Here is a 19,899-nt window from a genome sequence, read left to right on the forward strand (position 1 = left end):
CAATAACAAAAAGTAAAAACCCCAAACCAGGCAAAAATGGTGAATTCGTCTAGATCAAGGCTTCTGTGGGACGGTCACTCCAAGTGGAACACGCTCCTCCTGTACAAAGATTCAGAACGGCACCACACACATATCCAATATATATTCATTTTGTGGATCTGTCAACGTCTCTGGTCAATAAAGCGAAGTGACTTTAGCTGGGTACTTAGCTGCTGAAGACAGCAGGTGCAAACACAAAAGCTTCACTCAGTCCACACCGACCTCCTCACCTTCCACCAAAGCATTAGTAAGTAGCCAGTTAAGCGAAGAGCACTGGTAAGCAGAGTGCTACAAACAAGAAAAAAGCAGCAGAGCACAGGAGCGAGGGCCAGCCAGGGCCACCTGTGTATACTCCCCGACGGTTTAAGCTAAGGAGCTCCTAATATGACAGGACCCTTGACTATCCCAGAGCCTAACCTCTCGAGCGAGCCCTCTAGAAAAACTCTCTACAGGGCTTCCCCGGGCAGAGAAGTGCAGTGAGCGACGGTCGGCCAGCAGAGGGCGCCACTCGCCCACCGCACGGGCACGTGTTCCGGGAGCGCCATGATGAAGCAGGACTCCAGAGGTTTCCACCTCACAAGTGCGGTGACAAAGCTCACACAACCCCCAGGCTCTGAGCAACAGGCTACAGTGTCCAGACCTTTATTCTGGTAGCCAACTCTTCCATACACACTCAAAGTGTATGTGCATGTATTAACCAGAGGCCAAAAACTTTGCATTTGTTCTTACTGCCTTTAGCCTTGCCTAAAAAGGAAGTTAAAGGGGAGGGAAAAAGTCATATAAAATAGCTTTTCATATTCCCTGTGAAAATGAGAGCAGTTTATCTCCATGTCGATACCGACATTCAGAGGTAAAGGAGGGGAGGAGGGCTGTCTTCTGATGCCCGTCACAAATCCCGTCAGCAATCCTGTCAAGCTTCTTCACCTCTCAGGTCCTTCTCAACTTCAGGTCTCAGCTTCAACTTCACTTCTTCAGACAGGCCTCCCCCAACACTCTAAATACGGAAGCCCCCTCTTCCCGGTATTCTCTACCACAACACAATGCTTTCCAACATCAAAGTGCTTCTCACAATCTAGAGTTACTTTGTTTGCTTTCTGTTACCTCCCGAGGGCAGGGGCCACCTATCTATCCCCAGCGCTTTGCTGGCCATCTGCTACATGGTGGGCACTCAGAAGACTTGAGGAGAAGGTGGAGCAGGATGGAAGGGAGGATGGAAGAGAAGACTTCTGCTTATGATTACACATATAAAGGTAATATGGTGTAACTTAAAAATAATGGCCTCCGCAAACTCTAGTTGCTTAAGTTACAGGAATTACTTATGCAATATCACTGGCATCTTGCCCTGTTCTCTTTTTCCCCCCCAGATGAAACTGACTGAAATGGAAGAAAATTCTAGACAGGAGTCAGCAAACCCCAGCCTGCTGCCTGTTTTGAAAATAATCTTTTATTGGAACACAGCCATGCCCATTCATTCACGCACTGCTTTCACCCTACACAGCAGAACTGAGCAGTTACAACAGAAATCACAAGGTCCCCAAACCCTAAAAGATTTACTATCTGGCTCTTTTAAGAAAAGGTTTGTCCAACCCCATCCTAGACCCAAGTAACTTGAGCTCTATAGAAAACAAGGATAAATTAGAAACAAGTCCACTCACACAAATTATTTCTAAATTAAGAATAGTGGAGAATTTCATCATCTGCAAATGGCAAAAATTAGTGTGTTCTGGAGGTTAAAATTTCAGTATTTGAAAAAAATTTTTCAATATTTGAAATTTCAATATTTAAAATTTGACTCTTCGTTCAAAGTGCTGACAAGAAAAAAAATCTAAAGCATGCATTAATGCAAACAGAGACGGGAGGGCAGATGATTACTGTATGCTCTAAAATAATCAAATTATACAACAGTTGAATTTAGTACAGGATCCCCTTTGCCCATTTAAAATGATTCCATAAGTGTTAAGTCCCCTCATGCTCTTCAGGAACAAAATGAAGTGGGTAGTTATCCCACATCACAAAGCATATCATATATGAAAACTGACTACTGACTACTGAAACCAAAAACTACTTCAACTCTCAAACAGGTAGTCTGACAATCAAAAGCAGTCTCTAGAAATAAAGCTGTTGAGATAGGTACCCTCATTCAGGAAACTCCTAGCTACTGAGATGAGAGTCAAGTTTTACTTGGCAGGGATGACCGAAGACTCTGGGCTGAGTTTCTTTATTGCCCCAACTTCACTTCAACATACATGAAGAGTAGGCCACGCCCACTACCCCCGCAGTGCTCATTACAGCAATGAGCTGGGGGCCCTACCTCTCTCTCTTGCTTCTGCCAGCAGGAGACAATCACAAGTGTGAAGAACAAAGCTGCAATTCCTCAGCGCCTCAAGGCCCTCCTGGCTTTGGCTTCAAGCTTCTTTTTTGACTCTGCCTCAGACTATTACTCCTTAATGCACTCAATGCTTCAATCCACACCAAATATTCTAGCCACTGCTCAGCTTCCAGCTTCTTAAACACCCAAGTCATAAACAGAAATACTGTCCACTCTCCCTTCCTACCAAGCCTTTTCTTATTTCTTTTTCAAAGTCCTACTCAACAAGGACTCTGCCATGAAGTCTTTCTAGATATCTTAGGTTCGAATTAATCTCTGCTTCTCTCAATAACTTATCTATACCTCTATTCTCTTTTCACTCTGTCTTATTCTGTAACCAGAGAGTAGGCATTTGTTCCTACCTAGGAGTTCCTAACTCCTAGAACTCACTTTCCACTGAGTATGATCATTCTGTTTTGGGGAACAGCTGCTATTTTGTCTCTAGAACCTTCCACAGGGTAGTTTGATAAACACTGGTTGGCCTGAAAAGACCTACTGTAATGTGCCTTTTTAACTCCACTCCACCCCTCTGCCTTGCCCTCAAAACCTATAAGGACCATACTCTATGGAAGTCTAACTAGATAAAAAGATAATAAAAGTTGTTTCATTTAATATCAGGCCTAACAAAGTTTTGAACACGCCATCTGAAGTGTTTACATCATAGAGAGTATACAAACAGAGGGCCACGAGTGTGTAAGGGTCATGGACAAAGACAGCTGCTTCAGCATGATAGCCAATACTCAGATTAGTAAACACACAATGCAAAATAGAAATCTACTCAGAAGCTAAAAGCACTTGCATGAAGGAAGTCAAAGCATGCAGACCCCGGAAGAAATCACCATAGGTTCTCCAAGAGCTGGCAAATCCACTGAAATACAGGTCAGTCTTCCAATAGTACCGGCTACTGTAAGGCCACTAGCATTGGTCCAGGCAGTTAAGGCCAGAAGGCGCTTCAAGAAGCTGCATCAGCAGAGCAAAGCAAAATTCACATTATGACAATTAGTTATTTCCACAAGTCATCCTTCATAATTGGTTTAACCCCCTTTTTTCCCTAGACAGAAGAAATTTTCACTATTAGGTAAAATGTGTTTTATTGGTCATCATCGAACTATTAGAATTTAAATCCCAGATCTCCTGGTCCTTTCTGAAACAACCGCTGAGGCCAAAGCCTTTTCTTAGGCTCTCTGTCATAAAAGTAAAAGGGAGAACGAACAGTTAGGGAAATCAACCTAAGGGGACTAGGGTAAACACAGGGAAAATGAGAGAGGACTGTTCTCTTCACTTCTAAGTGTTCTAGGCAACTCTGAGAAAGCGTCCACAGGCCGGAGAGTTGAAGATGAGGACGAGAATCAGTGGCAGGACCTCCCTGCAGTGACCACTGTGTGTGAGCTGCGATTTTCAATGAGACAAGACCCATACAAACCCAGAACATCCGTGTTTGGAGGGTGGGAGATCCTCCTGGTGACGGGATGGACTATAAGACTCAGCCTACTTTCTCTTCTTCTTGGTTGTCAAAATAGTCACTTTCACTGTCACACATAAATTCCTAAGACACTCTACTCTAGGTACCTTAGGAAAATTCCAACCTTTCCTGGGGAAAAAAAATTCTGTATTTTTCAAGTCGGGACAAGAAAAGGCAAATAATCTAGTGAAATATTTCTCTTCTTCAACATTTATTAGTATACTTGCTTTCAGTGTCTAAAGTGAAACTACTTTTTTTAAATGAGAGAGAACAGGGACACCTGGGTGGCTCAGCTGGATGAGCACTGACTCTTGGCTTCAGCTCAGGTCATGATCTCAGGGTCTTGAGATCAAGCCCTGCGTCAAGCTCTGTGCTTGATGGGGGGTCTGCTTGAGGCTCTCTCTCTCCCTCTGGCCCTCCCCCACTAAAATAAGTAAATAAACAAAGAGAAAACAAGGATGCCTCAGTGGCTCCCTTAGCTGGTAAAGCATGCAACTCTTGAACTCAGGATTGTGAGTTTGAGCCCCATACTGGGAGTAGAGCCTACTTAAAAAAAAATAAAAATAAAAAGTCTTTTTTTTTTAAAGATTTTATTTATTTATTTGACAGACAGAGATCACAAGTAGACAGAGAGGCAGGCAGAGAGAGAGAGGAAGGGAAGCAGGCTCCCTGTTGAGCCCAGAGCCCGATGTGGGGCTCAATCCCAGGACCCTGGGATCATGACCTGAGCTGAAGGCAGAGGCTTTAATCCACTGATCCACCCAGGTGCCCCCCCCAAAATGTCATTTTAAAAAAATGAGATAATGTTTGAAACCAGTAACTACAAGCGAGGAGTCGATGTGATAGGAAGGGGTACACCAGAAGTTTTTAGCTCTATTAGCATGTTTTATCTCATGATCTGGGAGCTATGAACACTGGTGTTCATTATATTATTCTTTGTCTTTTTATAAGTATTTCATAAAGTGTTTGCAAAAATCAAAAGAAGAAATGAATAAAGCAGAATCAAGGAGCAAATTTAATACACTAATGAAATTCATATGGCATAGGCAGCAGCTAATGACAAGTGGATTCCCACTGTCCTCTAGTTAATATCTTAAGAGTACCACTTCTATTAAAACAAAAGAAGGAAAAAACACATTTTACACATTTACACATTTGGGAAATTCATGTGATCACCTAGAAAGGAAAACCACAGCAAGCAAATGCTGTGATCTCTGGAAGAGAAAACAGTATTTGGTGGGTAACAGAACTAGCTGTGAAATTCATTTTCTCTCTTCCTTTAGGCTATAGACTATTAAGTGTTAGTAAAACTATTTTCTAACTGGTCACGCTTCTCAAAACAATGGCGTCTGAAATAAGTTAGCAATAAACCTGAACAGAGATTCTGTATCCTCACTCTCTTCTAAATATGAACTTCTGCCAGCGGTGTCCACTTGCTATACCTAGTCAACGAAGCTTACAAGGCAGGGCTTCATTCTTTAAATAAATAATACTGTTTTTGAGCTAGATGGAAGAAGGGTTCTACACAGTCATGAACGAAATAAGTTTCTAACCTAATAACATATAATGAGCTCTAAGACAAAAATTTGTATTTCTTATACCTTTACGGGAACTCAAGGATTAATAACAACTTACTAGAACAACCTACTAGAGCCAAGGATTATTAACAACCTACTAGAACAAGATTCTACTAAAAGAATCTCCCAAGGAGGACACTAATCACACACACACACACACAAAAATAGAAAAAGGCAGAATAGAAACAAGACTAGTAGAGATCTAAAACTGCACTATCTAATTCAATACCAATCACATATGATTGATTAAATTTACATGTAATCTAAATAAAATCTAATAAATTTGAAGCTCAGATTTAAAACACTCATAAAACTATAAACACAAAGGAACTTCCCTGAGTTTCTCTGATACCTCCTCAACATGATAAAGAGCATTTATGAAAAATACACAGCTAAAATCATAGACAGTGGAGAAAGACTGAAAGCTTTCCCTTTAAAATAAGAAGAAAACAAGGATGCCCACTTCACCAGTGCTATTCAATACTCTACTGGAAGTTCCAGCCCGAAAAACTGGAAAGTGAGAAGGAAAACCATCTCTATTTGCAGAGGACACAATCCTATGTATAGAAAATACCAAAGAATCTACCAGAAACCTTCTAGAGCTAGTAAACAAATTGAGTAAAGATGCAGTGCCCAAAATCAACAAAAATTAGTTGTGTTGCTATACACCAACGATAAACAGCCTGAAAAGGAAATTAAGAAAACAATTTCAAGGGAGCCTCAGTGGTTCAGTTAGTTAAGCACCTGCCTTCAGCTCGGGTCATGATCACAGAGTCCTGGATCGAGCTCGGCATCAGGCTCCCTGCTCAGCGGGAAGTCTGTTTCTCCCTCTCCCTCTACCCCCTCCACCCACTTCTTCCTACTTTCTCTTTCCCTCAAATAAATAAAATCTTAAAAAAAAAAAAAAAACAAATTGAAAAACAAAAAGAAAAAAGAAAGCAATTTCATTTACAATATTTTATTCTAGAAGAATAAAATAATATCTAGGAATAAATTAACCATGAAGGTGAAAGATTTGTCCAATGAAAATTATAAAACATTACTGAAAGAAATTCAGAACTAATAAATGGGAAGACATCTGGTGTTCATGGATAGGAAGACTTAATATTGTTAAGATGTCAGTAATACCCAAAGTGACCTAAAAATTCAACACAATCTCTATCAAAATTCCAATAGCCTTTTCTGCAGAAATAGAAAAGTCCATCCTCAAATTCATATGGGATTACAAAAGACCCTGAAGAGCCAAAACAAAAACACTTGACAATGAGAACAAAGTTGAAGGATTCACAATTCCTGAATTCAAAACTTACCATATAAAGTTTCAGAAATCACAACAGTGAGGAACTCCTGTAAGGATAGCTATATATAGATGAACAGAATAGAATTAGCTTATAACAGAAGTGCCAGGCCCATTCAGTGAAGGGAGAAGAAAGTCTTCAACAAATGGTACTGAGACTACTGGATTTCCACATGCAAAAGAATAAAGTTGAAACTCTAACTTGACAGTATATATAAAAATTAACTTGAAATGGATCAAAGACCTAAATAAAGGGGATAATTCTTAGCAGAAAATATTTTTAGTTTATCTTAGTAGAAAATCATACAATTCTTAGTAGGAAACATAGCAAATATTTACAACCTTGAATTTGGTAATCTATTCTTAGATAGGACATGAGCAACAAAAGAAAAAATAAATTGAAACTTCAAAAAACCCAAAACCTTAGTATATCAAAGGACATTATCAAGAAAATGAACAGAGAGCCCATAGAAGGGGAGAAAATACTTGCAAATCATATATCTAATGAGGGTTTAACATCCAGAATATATAAAGAACTAAAAACTCAACAATAAAAAGACCATCCAATTAAAAGATGGATAATGGGCTTGAGCAGATATTCTTCCACAGAAGATATACAAATGGACAATGAACACAGGAAAAGATGCTCAACATTACTGGTCCTTAGGTAAATACAAATTAAATTCGCAAAGAGATACCATTTTGTACCTACGAGGATGGCTATAATTTAAAGAAAGGGAGGAGGAGAAGGAGGGGGAGGGGAGGCAGAAAAAGAGGGAAAAAGTGTTGGTGAAGATGGTGAAGATATGGAGAAATTGCTCATACATCATCGGTGGGCAAAAATGGTGAAACTACTGTGGAAAATAGTTTGGTGGCTCCTCAAAAAACTAAATACAGGAGGATTACCAAACAACCCAACAATTCCACTCCTAGGTACATATTGCAAAGAATTGAAAGCAGAGGCTCAAACAACTGTATGCCAATGTTCACTGCAGCACTAATCACAATTGCCAAAGGTGGAAAGAACCCAGGTGTCAATGAACAGATGAGTACATAAACAAAATGTGGCATACACATACAATGGAATAGTATTCAGCCATAAAAAGGAATGAAGTTCTGATAACATGCTACAACACGGATGAACCTTGAAAACATCATGGCTAAGGGAAATAATCAAGAAATACAAGAACAAATATTGTGTGATTCCATTTATAAGAAATATCTAGAATAAGCAAATTCAGGAAATAGAAGAGAGGAAACCAGAGGCTGTGGGAAAGAAGAATGGGGTAGTTATTGTTCAATGGGTACCAAGTTCTAGTTTGGAGGGATGGAACCATTCTGGAAATAAGATAGTGGTGATGGCTGCACAATTTTGTGAATGTAATTAGTGTGAGTGGACTGTATATTTAAAAATGGTTAAGATGGTAAATTTTGTGTTAGCCACATTTTACCACAATAATAAAAAGTTAAAATGGCAAATTATGTTAATACATTTTACTGCAGAGATATGTTTAATCAGTTCCTAAGTTTCACTAGCCATATTTTAAGTGCTCACTAGCCACATGTGATTAGTGGCTACCAACCACCACAGTGTAGCACAAATATAAAACATTTGCAACACCACAGAAAATTCTATTAGCTAGTGCTCATCTAGAAGCTAAAGACACTAGTTCTAAATGCAAGCTCATTAATAAATGAGGAAAACGGGGAGAAAACTGCCCTCAAACAAAGAGCATGCTCTAGAGATTCCCTCGGCATTCAGTTGCACATAAAAATCATAAATAAGCAGTAGCTGCACGCTTTTGTGGGCAAAAGCAGCATGGTGGGGCCAGCACACTCTCCGGAGGTTTTAAGAAGAGAAGTTCTGGAAATCAGGGGAAGAGGGTAACAAATAAAATAATGGAAAGAAACTGTGACCTGAGTTATAAATAACAGTTTGGGATCTATCTTCTCTGGGTCTTGACTTCCTCACATCTATTAAAAACAAGGGGTTCAATTAGAGGTTTTCTAACATCCTTCTAGGCTCCCAAGTAGGTAAGTCTAAATTCTTAACTTTCTGATCTCATTGGTATCTTTAAAAAAAAAAAAAGAAGAAGAAGAAGAAAGACTGCCTAACTAAATAATTTTTTATGATCAGCCTAAAAGCTTGAAAGTCAAGGTCAGTGGGGTTAAACTCTGGTACCTGCTACCTTCCAGAATCAACTGGGACTTAAAAAAATATGTCAAAGCCTGTGCTTTGGCCCACACACCAAATGAAGCTGAGTCTCTGGGGCAGTGCCCAGGCATTTGGAGTTTCTAAAAGCTCTCTAAAGTATTCTGATGAAAAACAGGAGTTGAGAACCACTCTGCTAGTCTATAAGCAATTGCACACTTCAGGCGAGGAAAAAAAAAATAATAGCACTTTCCTCTTTCCTTGTCAGGCCCAAAGCTACATTCCAACAGATGGCAACTGACAAGACGGGGGTTATGTATATTTCAAATACAAATCCTTTGAATTTGATTTTTATGATCCAGGAGAATATCTGTTTCAAAAAGAGCCAAGCAGAAAAGAAATGGTGTATTACTAATATAAGAATTTTGAAAAGAATTTGCATGCATTAAAAAAAAAAAAGCTCATGGTAAAAAATCTAAATGATAGGTTTTCTTTTCTTCTTTTTTTATTAACATATAATGTATTATTTGCTTCAGGGGTATAGGCCTGTGAACCATCAGTCTTACACAATTCACAGCACTCACCCAGCCACTCTATCCCTTCCTCCCGCCCCCCTCCCCCCAGCAACCCTCGGTTTGTTTCCTGAGATTAAGAGTCTCTTATGGTTTATCTCCCTCCCTGGTCCCATCTTGTTTCATTTCTCCCTACCTTCCCCCCATCACCCCCCCTGCCTCTTAAATTCCTCATATGAGAGAGATCATACAATAATTCTTTCTCTGATTGACTTATTGCACTAAGCATAATACCCTCTAGCTCCATCCACATTGTTGTAAATGGCAGATTTCATTTCTTTTGATGGCTGCATAGTATTCCATTGTGTATATATACACCACATCTTCTTTTCCATTCATCTGTTGATGGACATCTAGGCTCTTTCCATAGTTTGGCTACTGTGGACATTGCTGCTATAAACATTGGGGTGCATGTGCCCCTTCAGATCACTACATTTGTATCTTTAGTGTAAACACCTAGTAGTGCAGTTGCTGGGTCGTTGGGTAATACTAGGTTTTCCATCTAAAGCTCACAGAAGGAAAAGAAGTATGCATAGCAAGAGAACACTTCTTAGAAAGTTATCCTTCCTTTATTTTATTTTTTCGAGAGTGTGCGTGCGTGTGCAAGAGCAGGAAGGTGGGCGACAGTGGGCAGGGGGAGAGGGAGAGAGAATCTCTAATAAGCTCCACGCCAACACAGAGCCTGATGTGGGCCTCGATCTCACAGACCTGGGATCATAACCTGAGCTGAAATCAAGACTCAGATGCTTAACCGACTGAACCACCCAGGTCAGGTGTGCATGAAAGTCAGCATTTCTAAAAGAGTCAAGGCATCAGGAGGCAGGCAGCTGTCTGTAGATAAAACCACAGGGCACAACTGCGTTGAAACCTTTCTATCAGCAGCCTGCCAAGGGGGTCCATCCTTCACTACTTGTCATGAAATATAAATAAAACAAACAAACAAAAATTAACCTTTAATGATTCATAGGTAGACAACAGAGTGGGAAGGTAAAGGGAAAAACTATTTCCCAAAAGTCACTAATGAAGATGATGGCTAACATTTCCTGGCAGGCTCTAAGAACCTTCCAGACACTATCTCACTGGATTCTCACAGCCACCTTGCGAGGTATATACATTTAACATTTTATGGTTAAGGAAACCAGGAGACAGAGGTTAGAAAATGTGCTCACAGTCATGCAGCTGGGGGCAAAAGAGGCAGGATATACACCCAGAAGTCTCATTCCTGACTATGTGCTCTCAACTAGTACACCCTGCTGTCTCTCTTGCTTTCCACCACTCTGGTTATCTATGTAGGCAGAAGAGTCTGCAGCCGACTGAAGACAGACAGAGACAGAGATAATAAAGGAGACGAGGGGAGAGGGCAATAGAGCAATGCATCACAGTAGTAAGCTTGGCAAGACAGCCTAAAGGATGAGACTCTGAGATACGTACCTGAGGAAAGGAGGAATTACAAAATTTCCCTAATTCTCTTAGCCTGGACTGTAACGTATATACCACAATTCTAAGACGAAGACATAAGGTGAATGAAGCAAAGGACAAAGGAGAAACACTATGTATTTAAAAAACTAAGACTCTGGGAATGAGAAGCAGTAAGTATAGGGAGACAGAGCTCTGTATCAAAGCAGAAATATTCAGAGGGATATAAACAGCTTTGCCTGAGGGGGCAGAAGTTTTTCAGTTCCTTAGGAAAGTACATTTCCTCTAGCAGAAGATAGTTAGAACTCATGGATAGATAACATGAACATCACAGTCACCACAGAGGTATACCGTAAGCAAGTAAACTGATGTCCTGGTTTATAAACTCAGTGAGTTTGCTAAGGTCTCTACGCTTTCAGGTCTCTAAGCATGAGAGATCACATTCATAGCATAACTGCAGCATCTTTAAAGCTCTACCTAACCCATTCCTGGGCTACTCAGGTGAATTTTACAAAAATCTTCAAGCCTCATTCTAGACACATAAATCAACATTCTTTCTCACCTGAATGCTTTCCCCAATCAAAGTAATGAGAGTTCCAACAAACCACATTTTGCTGGTATTATTTCTAAACCATGAAATGGACACGCAGCAGATAGGAAAGGACCTAAAATAAAAGGGCCATGAAAAACTATAAACTAGATAATAGTCTGGAAGTAAATTAAGGTTTGGCTACACTCTAGACTAAAAACAAAATTGTGCTGGGAAAAAAAAAAAAGGCACATGGATAAGGTCAGACGACTTTATCACTTCTTGTTTTTATTATTTGTTGTTAAACAACAAACATAAAGAGAGTCAGCAGGTACAGCATCATAGGGACCAAATAATAATCTTTTTAACATGTAAGCCAAACATAAAAGCTAAAGATATCCCTGATTTGTAAATGGGTACCTTGTGCTCATTAAGTGTTGTACAAGCAGACTAAACCAGTCATTGAGATCTGGAGCTTCTCAGGAATACGCTCAGGTTGCAGAACTGCTTTTAAATTAATACAATAAGCGACTCACTGCAAAAAGATGACATGTGAGAAATGTAAAGAGTTCCCCAGCTTATGAGGAATTTTTCCAACGCGCACAAGTAAATTGAAGCCTCTTTCTTGACAAGGCGAAATACTCAGCCAGAGGGCAGATCTCATAACATGTATCTGAACTATTTAAACAAGTAACTGAGAGCCTTCCCTAGAGATAGGTAAAAGCAATATACTCCCATAGACACTGGAATACAGATAAGAAACAAGAATCCAAAACTTTTAAAAGGATACGGTCTGTACCAGGAAACAATGTTCTTCCAGTCAACAGCTCGGCCATTATGCATCCCACTGACCAAATATCAACTGGCAAAAGTAAAGAGAAAAGGATATACGACATCACTATTATCATACTTGACCACAAAGAGAACTGTAACTAGAGGCGAAATGCTGAAATTAGTATATAATACATTCAAGGTTCAACAGTCATACTCTTCTTTATAGCAGTAAGCTTATTAACCCCACTAAAGAGCTACATAGGTGGGATGTCAAAACATACTTAAGGCAAGAGAAACTGTTCACAAAGGGGGCAGAGATTCTTACTGGCAGAAATGGCAGATTCTCCAAAATAGTGTTGAGAAGTTAAAATTATGACCCCACTGTCTTCAGGTAGAAGTATTCACAGAATATGTTGGAAATCTAAATAAATAAAAACCCAGCTGCTAAATCACAAAGTTTAAAAGCTGTGTATAAAAACCCCACTTTATCTAAGCAACTGAAATATTTCCTGTTGACTTTAAAAGGACCACTGAGGGGGGAGCAAAAGATGTTTTCTCCCACTCCCATCATCTCCACTTCGGAGAATCCCAGATACACCCAACCAACATGGTGCTAATAAGGTCCTAAGTAACTAACAAAAGCCAATACCTGTCTGGTTGTAATGCATCCAGTTCAGCATGATCTCAGGAGCCCTGTACCACCTGGTGGCCACATAGCCTGTCATTTCATCATCTGTATGTCGGGCCAGTCCAAAATCCAAGATCTAAGGGAGAGAAGAAAAATCAGGCACTGGAACAGTCAAGCTCCCAAGACTCACAAAGCAGGAGGGGAGAACGCTCTAGTGTCTTGGAAAAGGAAGAACAAGATAGCACTTTCCTAAACACACTTCCTAGTCCATGCTTAAAACACATGATAAACACAGCAAGAACTTTAAAAAATAAAATTATAAAAAGCTAAGCAAAAAATGCTACTCCTAGGGATTTACCCAAGAGCAATGGAAGCATACATCCACCCAAAGGCTTGAGCATGAATATTCAAAGCAGCTGTGCACAGCCCCAAATTAGAATTGAAGATGTCTAACAGGTGGACGGATAAACAAATTGTGGCAAATTCATAAAATGAATACTACTCAGCAACAAAAAGGAATGAACTACTGATACAACACAGAGAGACTTAAAAAATATTATACTAAGCCTAAGTTAGACAAACACACACAAATTCTGTATGATTCCACTTATATGAAATTCCATGAAAAGTGTATCTATTCTATAGTGTCAGCAAGCAGATCAGTGGTTGTCTGAAGCCGGGTTAGGGGTAGTGGAGGCCTGGGCGGGGGAGGGTGCTGGCTAGGAAGGAGTACAAGGCAACTATCTGAAGTGACAAACTGTTCTTTATTTTAATTGTGTTGGTGGTTAAATGGATATCAAAATTTTGTCAAACATACCCTTAAAATGATGCATTTTATTATATTTAATTACGTTTAAAAATTAAAGATAAGAAAAAAAAATTCCAGAACTGCTTGCTCTCTATAGACTACCTATCTCCTATCTGAATTATTTTGATGAGTGGCTTTTGCCCTTTTTCTCTCAGGAAACTGATCTAGTAATTATCTCTCCAGGACTGCTTACTTGATATTCAGACTATAATTTTCCTTTATTATAACTAACATATTAAATTTCCAGCAACTTTATTTTAGAATGAAAACAAGACATCGGATGCCATCTTCAATGTCCTGTAAACTAAAACTTACTAAGTCTATGGTTCAAACTTCAAAATCTGATATTCCTAAGGAATGAATTTTCGGATAAAAAGTCATGGTTTTACAAACCCATCTGTTCCATTAGTCTGCCTGGCTCGTCAAACATATAATTACATGCTGAAACAAACAATTACCAGTGTCTCTTCATCTCACCTTCAGCTCACAGTCTTCGTTCACAGCTAGATTACTAGGTTTTAGGTCCTAGGAAGCAAGTACAGAGAGGACATGATCAACTTTATGATATATGGTAGGTTTTTTTCCTACAGGTAATGATGAAGATCCAAACATAAATGTAAGACTACCCAGCTATCAATGATCTCCATCCATAATCACTGGCTAATCCTAATTAGCCTTAAGTAACTAAAAACAATACATCTTCTTTTTTTAATTGGTTTAAACCTAGAGCAAAGTTACAATCAATCAATACTTCCATGGCTAAATTAAGTTTGGATTAGGATCTTGGCTGAATGCCAGTCGTCTCTACTTCAGTATCCCCTCCTCCCCAAATAATTTAATCAAAATCACAATACATTACCCTGTGAATTATGTCCGCTGAATGGATATACTGTGAAAGAGAAAAAAGTAGGTTAATCAAAAAATTATCTCCAACCCCTTACAGTCATATGACATAGTTGAGGTATATTTTCATGAACCAGTAAGAACTGCTAGTATTAAATAATGGGATTAGAAATGAGAACAAGTTAATTAACAGTAATCTGTACATTTATCAAAACTATGATTTCTATACCATCAACTCTATTCACAGGAGTTAAACAGAATTTTCAACCTGTTTTCTGGTCAGTGCTGTGGAGCTCAGCTAGGATTCAAAGCTGCTAAAAGTCAAAGGTGGCTTAATTTTAAAACATTACTTCCCTGCCCCTCCCATAAATAAACCTGAGGAGGTTTTTAAAGTTTCAACAACACTGACCAGATATTAGATTGTATCAAGAAATTATTACTACTCTTTAGATATAAGAATGAAGTCCTGAGCTCTTGGACATACATACTGAAATATCTATGGGTGGAATGACATTATGTCTGGACTTGCCTTAAAATAATCCAGGAATTGTGAAATACAAAAGAAACAAGATTGACCATATGTTGGTAACTGTGGTCATTGAGTAAATAAAGGGGTTCATTACACTAGGATTATACTTGTGATTTTGTGAGTGTTTGAAATTTTCCATAGGAAAGGTTTTTTTTTTCTTCCTTTTCTTAAGCCTTGGAATAAAGAAGGGAAGACTATACCTTGAGACCTCGGAGAATCTGATAGATGAGGAACTGAACATGGTCATCCGTAAGCTTCTGACATTTCACAATGTTGTTCAGATCTGCACCCATGAGATGGGTCACCAGATATCTAGAAATTAATGGGAGAGTTACACAATAATCCAGAACCCCTATGAAAGCTCTTATCTTCATAAGACTTCTAAAAGTTTTTAAGAGAAGGCCACTCCTATATGGCAACCTACTGAATAGAAGATATTTGGAAATGACGTATCTGATATAGGATTAGTATCTAAAATATATAAACTGAGGGCCACCCGGGTGGCTCAGTCATTAAGCATCTGCCTTTAGCTCAGGTTATGACCCAAGGTCTTGGGATCGATGCCTGAATCGGGCTCCCTGCTCATCAGGGAGCCTGCTTCTTGTGTTCCATCTCTCACTGTGTGTCTCTCTCTCAAATAAATAAATAAAATCTTTTAAAAAATAAAATAAAATACATAAACTGATACAACTCAATATCCAAAAAATAAATAATCCAATTAAGAAATGGGCAGAAGACATGAACAAGACATTTCTCCAAAGAAGACATACAGTGGTCAACAGACACATGAAAAGATGCTTAACATTACTCATCATCAGAAAAATGCAAAATCAAAACTACAATTTTTGTATTGTCAGAATGGCTACAGTTAAAAACACAAGTGGGCACCTGGGTATCTCAATCGGTTGAACATCTGCCTTGGGCTCAGGTGAATCCTGGAGTCCTGGGATTGAGACCTGCATTGGGCTCCCTGCTCAGCAGGGAGTCTGCATGTTCTCTCTCTCAAATAAATAAATAAATAAAAATCTTTTTTAAAATAAAAAATAAATAAAATAAAAACACAAGAAACAGCCAATGTTGGCAAGGATGTGGAGAAAAAGGAACCCTCTTGCTCCGCTGGCAGGAATGCAAAATGGGCAGCTGCTGTGGAAAATGGTATGGAGGTTCCTCAAAAATTAGAAATAGAACTGCTCTACAACCCAGTAATCACACTATCGGGTATTTATCACCAAAGTACAACACTAATTCAAAGGGATACATGCACCCTTATATTTACTGCAGCACTATTTATAATAGCCAAACTATGGAAGCAGCCCAAGTGTCCACTGATAGATGAATGAAGATGTTATATATATATGTAAAATATATATAATATATATATAATGGAATATTATTCAGCCATAAAAAAGAATGAAATCTTGCCATTTGAACAATATGGATAGAGCTAGAGAGTCTAATGCTAAGTGAAATAAGTCAAAGACAAATACCATATGATCTCACTCATATGTAGAACATAAGAAAGAAAACAAATGAACAAAGAGGGGAAAATAAAGAAAGACAGATGAACAAAGAAACAGACTTAACAACAGAGAACAAACTGAACTACACAAATCAGACAAGAGGTGAATGGAGTGATGGGTGAAACAGGTGATGGGGATTAAAGAGTACAGTTATCATGATGAATAAAATAAAATAAGATAGCTACCTACTAAGTACCACAGTGAGAGCTAAAAACATAACTACTCATGGTGGGGGGCTCATTTTTAACACCCCTATTCTAACTTTACCACTTACCATCTATTTTCCTAAAAACTTCTATACTCCCTCCTACTTGATGTTAGTTAAAGAGAAAAGAAAAAAGCGAAGATGAAAATTAGAATGATGTATGTTATTATCAGTATCAGTTTTTTTAAAGTATTATTACTTGAGACCTATACAGTGCTACTAAATGCATTGCCATGATAAAGTATCTTGGATTTTGAAATTTATCATTATATTATCACCTCTTTATAAACCAAGTTGTAGATTCTAAAGTAGTACCTTTAAATTTTCAAATTATAATTCTCCTTTTTCAGGATTCCCTGGCAAAAGGATACTGTTCACGGACAATATTCCTGCATTTACTTTAAAGGACGGAGGAACATTATCTATAAGCAAGATGGGGCATTCCAGAACCTCTCCTCACAGGTGTGGTGCTCCTTATTAATCCTACGTGGTCAGATTAGGGAACAATTATATTCAAGTCCAACAGGTTCACCACAGATATTCTAGATGCAATACCTTTTACCCACTCATTACTGTATTACACAGCTATGGGAACATAAAAACCAGATCAGTACTAAAATGGCTGAATTTTTAAAAAGCAGGTTAGGTTTTATCTGTTGTGTAAGAATCACTACTCATTCCTGAGGCTGAATCATAATGTATACCAGCGAGCTATGAAAAATGCTGATTTCATTTCATTTCTATTTTGATTTTTTATAAATTTGGAGGGAAAGAAACCAGGCTAGTCAATTTAAATCTACTATTAATGTGTTGTGTAAATAAAAATGTGTATGACCTCTACACACACACACACACACACACACACACACACACTGTAGTATTACTTTCTTTCCTCAGAGAGGAACTGAATTTTTTTTTTTCTGTTTCATAATTTCCCTGTTAGGATGATAGGGTCAGTTCCCCATTTCACAAAGATCAACAGAACTTGGCCTAGATGTGAAATTAAGATTTTAGCATTTCATATTTTTAAAGTTTGTACAATTATACTACCTTGAGGAAAGGGCAGACTCTAAACATAACTTAAAGAAAAAACCAGACTTTCTGAAATGTTTCATAAAGGCAATTCTCTTGCAAGAAATGTTCCACACTGAACAAACCGTAACTAGATGTAGTCAGTGCTTATTCTGTGCAGAGCTCTTTTCCTGATGCCTGTGTCTCATGGTCTCTTCCTAACAACTCTGTAAGGTTAAGTCCCATTAGCTTTCCCATTTCATTGACAAGGAAAGAGAGACTGAACAAGGATATGTAACCTGCTCAAGGTTAAGAGTGGTAATGTCAAGGATTGAATTGAAAACTGTCTGCTCTCAGGACCATGCATGATCTTAATCACAGCACATACTGCCTCCAAATTCTTCCAGGTGTCTTCAAGTTTAAATCAAGAGAATGATGTTTTCTTTTCTTTTTTTTTTTTTTTAAGATTTTATTTATTTATTTGACAGAGAGATCACAGGTAGTTAGAGAGGCTGGCAGAGAGAGAGAGAGAGAGAGAAGCAGGCTCCCCGCTGAGCAGAGAGCCCGATGCGGGACTCGATCCCAGGACCCCGAGATCATGACCTGAGCCGAAGGCAGCGGCTTAACCCACTGAGCCACCCAGGCGCCCCGAGAATGATGTTTTCTAAAAAGTTTTGTAAGTATCACAATAATCTGGGAAGCGGTATCTCCAGATAATTTCCATAGTAATTCTCAGTACTTACTATCAAAGTTAACCTTTTTTTTTTTTTTAAGATTTTATTTATTTATTTGACAGAGAGAGATCACAAGCAGGCAGAGAGGCAGGCAGGGAAACGGGGTCCCTGCTGAGCAGAGCGCCCAATGTGGGGCTCGATCCCAGGACCCTGAGGATCATGACCTGAGCTGAAGGCAGAGGCTTAACCACTGAGCCAACCAGGTGCCCCTCAAAGTTAATCTTTAATGAAAGAAGAAAGCTGGCAAAAACCTAGCAATATTCCATTGATCACAGTCACTGAAGTTTTTAACCCCAACTGACTCATAAATCTGACAAATATGAGAATGTTGCCAATAACTGGCTAATATTTTACTATCAGGACTTCTCCCAGAAGATCTAGTGTATGGTCACCATATCCATAATATCAATTATGACAAATTGCAAGGCTCAAGCTGAGGAAGAGAGAATACAATTTCTATTTTATAAGTGTACTTTACAAATGATCACATTTTAGGATTTCACATAGTAAAGGATTATTTTCTCAACTTTAAAAAATAATTTTAGAGAGAAAAGGAAAATATCCACTTACAATCTATCTTAATTTGTCTAGAAATAAAACCTAAAAATATTAGTATGTTTGTGCAAAGATGTGAAGCAGTATTACCAATGTAACTACAGTAATTTCTAGTATAACTACTGTGTTTAAATGGTTACCAGTAGGAGTGCCTGGATGGCTCATTACGTTAAGGGTATGCCTTCAGCTCAGGTCATGACCCCAGGGTCCTGGGATCAAGCTGTGCCGACCTGTGTCAGGCTTCCTGCTCAGAGGGGAGCCTTTTCTCTTTCCCCCCACCCACCCTCCAACTCATGGTCTCTTGCTATCTCTCCTTCTCTCTCTCAAATAAATAAAATCTTTAAAAAAAAAAAAACCTTGTTACCAGTGACTTAAATCCTATACAGCCAGAAGACCACTGAATGCACAGCCTGAGAAAAAAGAGCATGCTTTTAATTACAATATTCCATCACTGGTCCCATTAGAGATCACATCCATTCTATCACTAAAATTTCCAGACAGAGGGTGAAACATTATTTAAGTATATAAGATTAATCAGTCTAAATAGCAATAACTATCAAGCATTGCTGCCAGGCTACCATTAAGTAAACTAAAAAGCATGATTCATGGCAGAAGTGTCTTGCAGGAACTAACCTAAACACTGTATGTTGTTTCCATGAATCCCAAAGACCAATCCATAACCACCAACTGTCAAATTCTAACTCATCATATATAGGAAGGTTTCCAAAAACAAATCTTCCAACAGTGGACAAAAACAAGCATCACACAAAGTTACTGAATGTTTATGGAAGTGGTATGAAATTTTAAATAGTGTACAGGGAGTGAGAGGAAAATGTAGATCAGCACATTTTAAATAAGTCAATTCCAAAAGGAGCATTCA

General features: G+C 38.6%; 1 protein-coding gene across 3 annotated transcripts in view; it reads right to left on the reverse strand.

The window, feature by feature from the left end:
- Positions 1 to 19,899, reverse strand: part of MAPK14 (mitogen-activated protein kinase 14) — a 77,904-nt gene that overhangs the window by 13,524 nt on the left and 44,481 nt on the right. For all 3 annotated transcript variants that reach the window (XM_059178498.1, XM_059178497.1, XM_059178499.1), the window contains 5 exons: positions 15,195 to 15,306; positions 14,482 to 14,511; positions 14,100 to 14,147; positions 12,836 to 12,950; positions 12,203 to 12,274 (listed from right to left, as the gene is read on the reverse strand). In XM_059178498.1, coding sequence (XP_059034481.1) covers positions 12,203 to 12,274; positions 12,836 to 12,950; positions 14,100 to 14,147; positions 14,482 to 14,511; positions 15,195 to 15,306 — 377 coding nt within the window. The remainder of the gene's footprint in view (positions 1 to 12,202; positions 12,275 to 12,835; positions 12,951 to 14,099; positions 14,148 to 14,481; positions 14,512 to 15,194; positions 15,307 to 19,899) is intronic.

The sequence above is a fragment of the Mustela lutreola genome, chromosome 6 (assembly GCF_030435805.1).
Source record: "Mustela lutreola isolate mMusLut2 chromosome 6, mMusLut2.pri, whole genome shotgun sequence".
Classification (NCBI taxonomy): domain Eukaryota; kingdom Metazoa; phylum Chordata; class Mammalia; order Carnivora; family Mustelidae; genus Mustela; species Mustela lutreola.